This window comes from Dysidea avara, chromosome 11 (assembly GCF_963678975.1).
Source record: "Dysidea avara chromosome 11, odDysAvar1.4, whole genome shotgun sequence".
In the NCBI taxonomy this organism is placed as follows: Eukaryota; Metazoa; Porifera; class Demospongiae; order Dictyoceratida; family Dysideidae; genus Dysidea; species Dysidea avara.
This window is the reverse complement of record NC_089282.1, coordinates 23,095,841-23,107,489: the sequence shown is the minus strand read 5'-3', so window position 1 is coordinate 23,107,489 and position 11,649 is coordinate 23,095,841. Positions and strand designations below refer to the sequence as shown.

The 11,649-nt window shown below is 37.3% G+C and overlaps 1 protein-coding gene across 1 annotated transcript; it reads right to left on the bottom strand.

The window, feature by feature from the left end:
* Nucleotides 1-7,449: 7,449 nt before the first annotated feature.
* LOC136239029 (uncharacterized) lies at nt 7,450-9,458 on the bottom strand. Its single transcript, XM_066029769.1, has 2 exons — nt 9,093-9,458; nt 7,450-9,041 (listed from the first exon to the last, which is right to left on the bottom strand). The coding sequence occupies exons 1-2, from the start codon at nt 9,367-9,369 to the stop codon at nt 7,531-7,533; spliced, it is 1,788 nt and encodes a 595-aa protein (XP_065885841.1). The 5' UTR covers nt 9,370-9,458; the 3' UTR covers nt 7,450-7,530.
* Between the last annotated feature and the right edge of the window lie 2,191 nt (nt 9,459-11,649).

Below are 11,649 nucleotides of genomic sequence, written 5' to 3'. Positions count from 1 at the left end.
CTGATTGTTCTATTAGAGTACTTACATGACTTGTTATCAGTATAGCTTAATAATCTGACCTTGGAGTATATTACAATTGGGGGAAGGAGGAGGAAATAAAGTCATTATCTTAACAGTACAAATACAAAATAATTATGCATCCAAAAGAAAATCACACAGTTGGATGTCATCACGCAGAGTGAGAATGAAGTAATAATGTATATAAAAGAGTATTATAGTATCAGAGATTTATGAATTGTTTAACCCTGTGTGAGATCAATTACTTTTTATTATATCACATGTACGATGTACAGATGTTAAAGAAGTGTCACTGGTGATGAAGGGAAAGTTCACAGTAGTTGAAGATCTGTATACCCCAGGAATGGAGTTTTCAAAAACTGAGTAAGAGACCTGTCTTGTTTAGCTTTTCGCAACATTATTAAACCACCCACATTAAATATTTTGTTGTGATATTTTTGCTTTAAACTATGTTCAAACTCCACCCACTCCTCATCTGTCAGTGTCCCCTCATCATTCTCATCATTCTGATGACGTATCTCCAATACACTATAAAATGTTAACAGTTTGGGAGAATTTTCTATTAACACACTAATACCCACAACAGATATTGATGCCATAGGCGGATCTGAGGGGGGGCCAAGGGGTGCTGTGCCCCCCCTGGCCCTTCCCTTGCCCCCCTTGGACTCACAGTACTATATTGATACCAGAAACTGGAATCATGCATTCACACTGTATTCAGAAGTATAGAAAGACAATGGGCAAATAGAAGACAACAGTTATAAATGTACTTTACAGTTATACTGTACACTGTAAAGAAAGTAAGTTTAAGTTTTTGTGCCAAGATCGAGATACTCTAATAGAGCAGTCACTACTCTAATAGAACAGTCACAATTCTAATGTCATAACAATACTAGCTACACCTTTATATTTTGATTTATTACACTTTACCATCAAACAGGTTTTATCTCAGATAGGCTAACTAATCTTTATATAAATTGCAAGCATACACTTTTAAGCTAAATGTTACCAAAAATGCTCCCAAATTCAAACCTAGGAGGTCTAATTTTTAAAAATTTTCTCTAACTGCGATCTTAAAATTGTATGTCTATCATTCATCCAGCTATACTGAATATAGTTATACAACTGAATATAACCTGTGTACTATAATTCCTCTTAGTGGAATAGATGCTGTTGTACACTAAAACTTCTTGCCCCCCCTTGGCCCCCCCTGACAGTGCCTCCTAGATCCGCCTATGATTGATGCTACAGACAGAAACACATGTACCAGTCCACCATGAGCTGAAACTGAACTTATAAAACTAGTAAGAATATTAGCCATCTTTGAATCAATAAACAATTGTTACAAGTTGTTACATACGGGTCTCTAAGAAAAGAACCACTAATCCTAAAGCATTTCACCTCTTTGCAGCCAGCAATGATATCTTGTACTTAAAACACAATTTACTTTTAAATACTTGAGATATGGAAACTGACATAGAACTAGTAAGTCTTGTCTTGCCAAGCTTTTACAGCTTCTACAAATCACGTTGAACTTACTGTCTAATGCTACCAGACTTGAGCACTTCTGATATAAACAAATCAATTTCTCCTTGTACTCGACACCTGCTACACATGGGTTAATAACACAGTGCTCAGTTGAGAGGTGGGTAAGCTTTAAATTGCTCAATATTTCCCACAATTGAACTTGGCTTTCTAACTCTGTAATCGATATTCCTGATACATTCAGTCCTCGTAAATTGTGACAGTGACCAGCAATAGCATGTAGACCTCGTAGGCTTCTCAAGCACCGAGTACATTTATACAACATGAGTTGTTGAAAGTTAGGACAAATAACAGCAAGTTGTTCTAGATGGCCAGGAAGGAAAGAGCTACAGCGAGTAACTTCAAAATGTAACTGAAAAATGAAGGCTGGTAATAGCACTACTGGACTGTGGGAAATTCAGTGATGTATTAGTTGCCTTGTACACCATCTTACCATCTCTACAACAATCAGTTAATTGTAAATAATCCAATCCCTGTATACCAAACTGTTTAGCTTGTATGAATGGAAGAACAGCTGTTTGACCAAACTGTAGCCGAAATATTGGTACAACTGGATAAAGATTCAGTGGTATATTATAACATGTATAAAGCTTAAAGTTAGCTGTATGATCTTTAGGTACTTTGGAGTTCCATTGATGCCAATTTTGTACCAAGTCCTGTATATCTGAATCAAGTTGACGATTTATTTCCAACACAATATTTAAATTGGTTGGTCTAAATCCCATATCAACCCATTCATTCACCCACAAAGAACACGATCTAAGAATTAGTTCTGAATATAATGTTAGCTCCTTCAAGTGTGACCCAATCAAAAGCAATGGCTTGGCAATGACAGTATTCCAACCAATATCCAATGTGTGTAAATGTTTCATGTGTTGTACAGCCTCTCCTAGTTGTGTTAGTTGATCAGGACTCAACTTCATTGCTACTGGTAGACTAACATGTGTTACATTGTTGCACAATTGTAACGTGTTATCTAGCTTTTGTGTTAAGTATCCGGGGAAGGCTAGTCGTTTGATGTATTCTCCGTACCTCTTCAACAGGTTCCTCACACAAAGCTCCTCGCGAGTGTCGTAGTAATCCCACACAAATTCACGCCATAGTAATGGTATTTTGCTGACACTTTGCAATCTCTGTGAAACATATCGAAGCTTCGCCTTGTCACGTGATAATAAGTACGACAAAATAATAAACAGCAATTCTGTAGGAAGACTTAAGATGGAAACTTCCACGATAGTTTGTTCTCGCTCCATGTTATGCCCATAGATTCTCCGGACTTTAGATCCGGATCTCCAGCTGACAAGCTCCCTCCCCTTGCAAGAAAACGGATATACACCCCCACACCCACCAATGAATGAGCCACCAACACCAGATATTGATCCTATTCAGGTTGACATTAATGGTGTTGTTGAGCTATTAAATTCCTTGAGAGACTAGCCACTGCAGAGATGCCAACCTCTCAACAATTTTAGGAGTGAGACCTCAAGCACTATACCAGCAACGAGTCCGACCAGCAATGTGGACTAGAGTCAAGTGCAGGCAGCTCAGTAGTGAAAACCAAAAAAAAGGTCGCTGCATGCTCAAAGTACATAACTAAGCACAGGGTTAATGATGAAGCAGATCAGGCGTGAGAAATGCATGAGAACTAAGCTGAACTTGAAGAGTGAGAAACAGAGGGTTAGGTGTGAGAGCGTGAGATTACTAGCCAAACAGTGAGACTCACGCCTAATGTATGAGAGTTGGCATGTCTGTAGCTGGACCTGATGAAATACCAGCATAATTTTTGAAATTTAGTGACTCCGACTTCTTGCTCCCACACGCACTATACAAACAGGGTTACAAAGAAAAGTTTGGATCAAAAATAAAACTTAGGCACTAGGCCTTTGTTCATATCCATATCCTATGTCATTATAATTATCAAGACTTGCTTTGAAAGTAGAGAATAAATTGTTGGTGTTGAAACAACTTCTGCTGGCAGGGAGTTCCATGTATTTATAACCCTGTTTGTATTGAAGAGAGTGATTTATTTATTTACTATGCAAGTCGATGAATGGGTGGATGTAGGGTTTAGGCCATCAAATAGAAACGTCACTCTGGTTGAAGTATACATATTAAACTGATGACTAAACAGAACACTGGCAACAATGGCGTACTGTAACTAATTGGGATCATCTATAGTATGTACAAGTTGAGCTGGATCATGAAAAACAGCTAAAAATTAAAAGTGGATTTTTCTCAAGAGAATGAACATTTCAGCCAATCAGATTATTAATGGTGACTGCAAAGGTGTCAACAACAGACACATACAGTTTGGCTTTATTACAAATTCAAAAAAAGCTGTAATGGATGCAGCACTTTTATGGCTTCCACACAGGAAATGTATGGTGAAAATTTTGTAAATATTATGTCAGACTTTTGAACAAAAAGATTTTGAAATATTTTTAGTGGACCACGCAGTACTACAAATGAGCCAAATTTCAAGATCATGTGTAATTACATCCATGAGTTATTAAATGATTTTGAGGATCCAGCTCAACGCGTACACACTATAGTCTGGAGGACAACTATGGCATCCTTTTCCAGACAATAAGGACACAGTACATTTTACTGTAGTTCCAGGCAGTGTTCCCAGTGAAACAAGGTAGTTTAGTCTTTCAAGCATAGGTAATTAAGATGATGTTTATTGTGTTTAATCCCACATTTAACATGATACAATGTTTGCAGTGAAAGACTCAACAAGTTAGTGAGGCATTGAACAGTGCAGACAGGCTACCCCATCTCCAACTAAATATGCCACTAAGTATAAAAATGGTAAATTGAGTAAAGAATCTGGACTACAATGCATGAAGAAGATTAAGGACATTTTCACAAGATCAAGATCAAACCATCTTAATGATATTTCACATGTTATATTCATACAATTCATCTTTTAGTGATTTTTTAAACATCCTTTTGACTAAGACTGAGTGCACCATTTTTAAATTTTCCAACAGGTGGATTCAGTCTCTTTAATACTATCCTTCCATCTTTAACTAACCTTGGCTACCCTTCTCTGTTTAGAGTCTTCTTTCTATTTCTTGTTAATAGTAATACCACCACTGAACCTTTGCTGTACAAAGCACAACACATGTACAGTTTACTTTGCTAACACAATGTTTGTGAGTTAACCTCTTCTCTTTGCTGTAGTTCCTTTTCTTTCTTTTCTCTCTGTTGTTGCTGTATTTCTGGGTAGGATAAAACCCAGCGACGACGTTTCTGTAACAAAGTGTACAACCATGATTGGTGGATATCTTAACTATCAGGATACTGGTTTGTCCATGGTCCCATTTGTATTAGTGCACTCACTTTAGGATGATACAAAGGTTAGGCAGGGGGGCTGAGGTTTCCAGAACCTGGTCAAGCAATATCGAGATACCTAATGGAGTAGTCACTCTAATACAACAGTCAGTCATCTAAGGAGGGCTATTGGGTTTATACAGATAACCTATTTCAGGAAGTATATGTGCCAATCAAGTGTCTTGTGTTAAATCAAGCGGTGTAATTAGTCTCATAGTTTGTGTGGGGATGGTAAATAAACCATCTGGTCTCTTACATTCAGTGACCACTGCCAAAATGTTGGCAGAGTCAATCAGATTGCTTTGTGCACTTTATAACGAAACAAACACCTAGTACCTTGTTCTTAGTGTAATAAAGAGCTGAATCTAGATTTAATTTTTATGAAAAACTTCCATAGCCTTAGGCACTATGTTTCCTAGTACAGATGTTGGAAAAGGAAGGAATATGATTCACTACAGATTTGTGAAATGGTAGAATATTGTCGAGGAAGACCTTCTACACTGTTTCATATAATTCACAAAGACATTACTAGTAAAATCCTCATCTCAGTCTGCATACAGAGGTGACTGACACAATAAAGGTTATCTGTTTACGTTATTTTAAGTAGTTTTTCTTGCAGGTATAATGTTCTAGTACAGTTCTAATTCTAGTTCATTTGCCAGAAATATTTTAAGCTAGTATTAGTTCTAGTATTCATTGTTTAAAACAAATTTAGTTCTAGTATTCTTGTTAGAAACAATAGTAGTTAGTATTAGTTCTAGTATCCATGACTGAAACAATTTTAATTAGTACCTGAAATTTAGTAAGCATTAGTTATGCTAAGAATATACTTTGTCATGCTTTTACAAAAATTGGTCACTAATTATTATCCTATAATTCCTATACTACTTTACGAAGTAGAACCTAATCAGTCAAAGAACATCCTACCTAAACAATATATACTTGTTTCTACGTAAGAAGGTCTAATTAGTGAAGCAGCAGCAATAGATCAGTGTGGATAGAAATAGCACAGGTAAGATCATTACCTTTAGCAGCGAAAGACTCAATGAGTTAGTGAGGCCTTGAATGGCACGGACAGGTTACCCCAGCTATCCGTGATCCACAACACCAATACCAGAAATACCAGCCCAGACGGTGCCAATGAAATGAGTAAAGAATCAGGACTACCAGTGGATGGTTATGTATGAAGAAGATTAAGGACGTTTTCACAAGATAAAGATCAAACACCCAAACCATCTTAATGATACTTCATGTTATACATACAGTTCATCTTTTACTTATTCTTTACTCTAAACCACACTTTGGCGATGCATGTCTTTAGTTATTTAGACATTGGCTTGCATGAATGGAATTTTGTTAGAAATTACTTTGCGATGATAAAGTAAGCCATAACTCTTACTCCGGAGAAACAATTCATTCATTTAGATGTTGGGCTTTTTTGAGAATAGAAATTGCCAACCAGCTGCAGTGGGTCCAGTTCTTTAAGACTGTCCTTCCATTTTCCACCAACCATGGCTACCATCCTCTGTTAGAGTCTGTGATAAAGTATATGACCATCATGGTTAACACAGTCAGGACACTTGTCCATGGTCCCACTTGTGTTAACATACCTCTAAACCCAGGACACCTCACTGATAAGGTCACCTTGATGATCAGGATACTTACTATTTGCAATGGTGTACATTTCATTTAGAACTATTGTTTGTAGCCATTAGGTTTCTATAATGTGTTCCATTCCTGGGGCAGATCCAGGGGGTTTCTGAGGTTTCCAGGAACTAGTCAAGTATATTCAGACAACTAAAATTGAATTGCAAAAGTTGAGATAGAAATAGAGTGGTAAACTACTCTAAGAGAACAGTCACATTTTGTATCCTTTAGTTACTTAGTTTACCTGTACTGAATTGCATCTCAAGGGTGTTTAAGTTACTCCTGGGGGCATGCCCCCAGATGGCATCCATATCTGTTGTATGCTTCAAACTTCACATATATAGCTCTACCTCTTAACTATTTAGCCTTCTCCTGATACTATACCACCAGAAGCAAAAAATTTCTTAGGGGAGCATGCCCCTAGATTTGTATATGTACAACAGAAAATTTGAAAACCTGTCAACAAAAGCTCTTGATTCCTGATTTGGAAAACCTAGTTTTTAATGTAGTGTGCAGTGTGTGTAAAAATCCTTGAAACCCTCCAATTCTGAACTGATAGATGAAGAAATGTTTTGTTTACACAATTACCTAATAGATATCGGTGTTTGCTTCTTGCAGCCAAGTAAGCAGTAGACGGATCTGAAACTCATCAATAACTACGTGATAGCTAAAATATGGCAGGTTATACTGATTGTTCTATTAGGTACCCACATGACTAATCATAATCGTACCTCAGAGTATATTACAATTGGGGGAAGGGGGAGGAATGAAATAAAGTCATAATCCAAAAGAAAATCACACAATTGGATGTCATCATGCAGTATAAAAAATAGTGAGAATGAGACAATGTATATAAAAGTGTATTATATAGTATCAGTGATTTATGAATTGTTTAACCCTGTATGAGATCAAATATTTTTGAATTATATCACATGTACGATGTACAGATGTTAAAAAAAACGTTGCTGGTGATGAAGGGAAAGTTCACAGTAGTTGAAGGTCTGTATACCCCAGGAATGGAGTTTTCAAAAACCGAGTACGACTGCCTTGTTTAGCTTTTCGCAACATTATAAAACCACCCACATTAAATATTTTTTTGTTGTGATACTTTTGCTTTAAACTATGTTCAAACTCCACCCACTCCTCATCTGTCAGTGTCCCCTCATCATTCTCATGACGTATCTCCAATACACTATAAAATGTTAACAGTTTGGGAGAGTTTTCTATTAACACACTGATACCCACAGCAGATACTGATGCTACAGACAGAAACACATGTACCAGTCCACCATGAGCTGAAACTGAACTCATAAAATTAGTAAGAATATTAGCCATCTTTGAATAAATAAACAATTGTTGCAAGTTGTTACATACAAAAGCAGCTGGGTCGCTAAAAAAAACCCCACTAATCCTAAAGCATTTTATCTCTTTGCAGTTAGTAATGATATCTTGTACTGGTCTACTATTTACTTTTAAATACTTGAGATATGGAAACTGACATGGAACTAGTAAATCTTGTCTTGTCAAGCCTCCACAGCTTCCACAAAACATGCTGATCCTACTGTCTAATGCTACCAGACTCGAACACTTCTGATATAAAGAAATCAATTTCTCCTTGTATTCAACACCTGCCACACGTGGGCCAATAACACAGCACTCAGTTGAGAGGTGGGTCAGTTTTAAATTGCTCAATATTTCCCAAAATTGAATTTGGCTTTTAAACTCTGTAATTGATATGCCTGTTATATTCAGTCCTCGTAAATTGTGACAGTGACCGGCAATGGCATGTAGACCTCGTAGGTTTATCAAGCACCGAGTACAGTTATATAACACAAGTTGTTGAAGGTTAGGACAAACAACGGCAAGTTGTTCTAGATGACTAGGAAAGAAAGAGCTACAGTGAGCAACTTCAAACTGTGTTAACACTGAAAAACGAAGGCTGGTAATAATACTATTGGACTGTGGGAAATTCAGTGATGTATTAGTTGCCTTGTACACCATTTTACCATCTCTACAACAATCAGTTAATTGTAAATAATCCAATCCCTGTATACCAAACTGTTTAGCTTGTACGAATGGAAGAACAGCTGTTTGACCAAACTGTAGCTGAAATATTGGTACAACTGGATAAAGATTCAATGGTATACTATAATGTCCATAAAGCTTAAAGTTAGCAGTATGATTTTCAGGTACTTTGGAGTTCCACTGTTGCCAATTCTGTACCAAGCCCTGTTGAAGTTCAAGCATACGATTCTTTGTCAACACAATGTTTAAATTTGCTGGTCTAAACCCCATATCAACCCATTCATTCACCCACAAAAAACACAGTCTAAATTGTAGTCCTGAATATAATGTTAGCTCTCTCAAATTCGAACCAATCAAAAGCAATGGCTTGGCAATGTCAGTATTCCAACCAATATCCAATGTGTGTAAATGTTTCATGTGTTGTACAACCTCTCCTAGTTGTGTTAGTTGATCAGGACTCAACTTCATTACTACTGGTAGACTAACATGTGTTACATTGTTGCACAATTGTAACGTGTCACCTAGCTTTGGTGTTAAGTATCCGGGGAAGGCTAGTCGTTTGATGTGTTCTCCGTACCTCTTCAACAAGTTCCTCACACAAAGCTCCTCGCGAGTGTCGTAATAATCCCACACAAATTCACGCCACAGTGATGGTATTTCGCTGACAATTTGCAATCTCTGTGAAACATATCGAAGCTTCGCTTTGTCACGTGATGATAAATACGACAAAATAATAGGCAGCAATTCTGTAGGAACACTTAAGATGGAAACTTCCACGATAGTTTGGTTTCGCTCCATGCTCTGCCCATAGACCCTCTACTCCCCTGGACTTTAGATCCGGATTAGTCTAGCGTGGCCAGACCGAGGGCCAGACCCACTCTTCGCGCGGCGCTTATCGATTGATAATTATAAGGCGCTTATAATTATCTATCGATAAGCGCCGCGTGAAGAGTCGATAATCGATAAGCGCAGCTCCACATATAGCTGCAACATTACATTGTATTGATTATAATTTTGAAAATTGTCATCCCCCTTGCATTAACAAGATTTCTCCACACAATAGAGCATGTAAAAACCATATACCTCATCTACCCAGGGTCCCTCAAATCATAGATGGTATATACTATCTATGCTCAAATTAAGAAATCAATGAAACTGGCAATTGTTAATTGTCGTAGTATTGTCAATAAGCGTACTGAGCTCGAAGCATTACATTTACATATTCACCTTGATGAAACAGTTATGTCCTCAGAAATTTTTCCATCACAATATGCTACCTACCGTCATGATAGAAACAGGCATGGTGGTGGTGTTTTCATACTGGTTAGAAATGCCGGAAATTCCATCCTCTTTAATTCATGTGTCTGAAATGATCAAGCAAACTTGGGCCCACATCCACAAGGATCACAAACAAAGTATCATACTGGGACCAGTCTACTGTCCACCCGAGTGTCCACCAAGCTCTCCTAGTACAGTCTTAGATCAATTAAAAGATACTATCAGTGACATCAAAAACTCCCATCCTACTGCTAAACTACTTCTTGGGGGCGACTTTAATTGTCCAGGAATTGAATGGCACCATAAAACACTAGATTCATATGTACCTGTGTCTCTTAGGGTGAAACTCCTTGAAGTGGCAGAAGATTTTCATTTTGAGCAACTGGTTACCACTCCTACCAGGGGCCTAACATCCTAGACTTATGCTTTGTTAGTCATCCAGATATTTTTACCTTATGTCAAACTACTCCTGGTATCATTGACCATGATTCTGTTATGGTTGAATTTTCTACTCAAATCAAGCTAGTTCTACTCAAATCAAGCTATCAAAGAAATATCCTAGAGGAATTTTCTTATGCCATAAAGCAAACTGGGACCTTATATGAGCTAGAATGTGCAGTATTACTTTGATTAAACTCTACCAATGAAAGAAATCAGTATCTACGACTTATAGAAGAACACATCCCTAAAAAATCTCTCAGTACTAAATCTCATTTACCTTGGATGAACACTACTTTAAAATGATTGTTCAGGAAAAAGCAGCGAACATATAATCGTACTAAGAAATACCAGCATATACAGGATTGGGGTGAATATAAAAGACTACAACATTAGTTTAAAAGTATACAACAACATAAAAGGTCTTAATAAACCCACAAAATTACAGTAACAATCTGAAACGTTTTTGGCGTTATGTTAATGCCAGGACAATGTGGGAATTGGGGCATTAAAGAATATCAGGCAAATGATATGGTCACCGATTCCACAGAAATGGCTGAGATTTTAAGCAAACAGTTTGAATCAGTTTTCACCGCTGAGGACACAAGTAGTATTCCAGATACTGGTACCTCACAATACCCACCCATCCCAGATATTGATATCACACTCAATGGAGTGAGGAATCTTCTTTCAGTTAAAATCCAACATGAATAAATCTACCAGTCCTGATAACATACATGCTGCTTTCTTGCCTTTGAAACAGTCACTTTAATAACTCATCTATTCCAACAATCATTAAGAAATGGTATAGTACCAATCTCTTGGAAACAAGCAAATGTCACTCCAGTATATAAAAAGGGGGACAAGACAGATCCCGGAAACTACTGCCCAGTATCTCTGTATGTAAAACACTAGAGCATGTCCTAGTCAGTCAGATACTGAAACACCTTGAGTTAAATCAGATACTAGCTGATGTACAGTATGGATTCAGATCCAATTGATCATGTGAAGCACAACTTTCCTCACTGTAGATGATTTAGCAAGAGCAGTGGATAATAAACTTCAAGTTGATGTAGCCATTTTAGACTTTGAAAAGGCATTCGATAAAGTTGCTCATACCAGGTTAACCCATAAATTAGATTACTATGGTATAAGAGGAGACTTGCTGCAGTGGCTCCAATCTTTTCAAACTAACTGTACACAGAAAGTTGTTGATGGTATACATGATTTTTGTACGTTAGTGTTGTACCCTTAATAGGTTTTTCCAATCAAAATAAATAAATCCTTCACTCTTCTTACAGAACACTCACGTGGAGCGAATGAGATGACTAGTGTTTCACGAACACTTGACACCACCAGAGT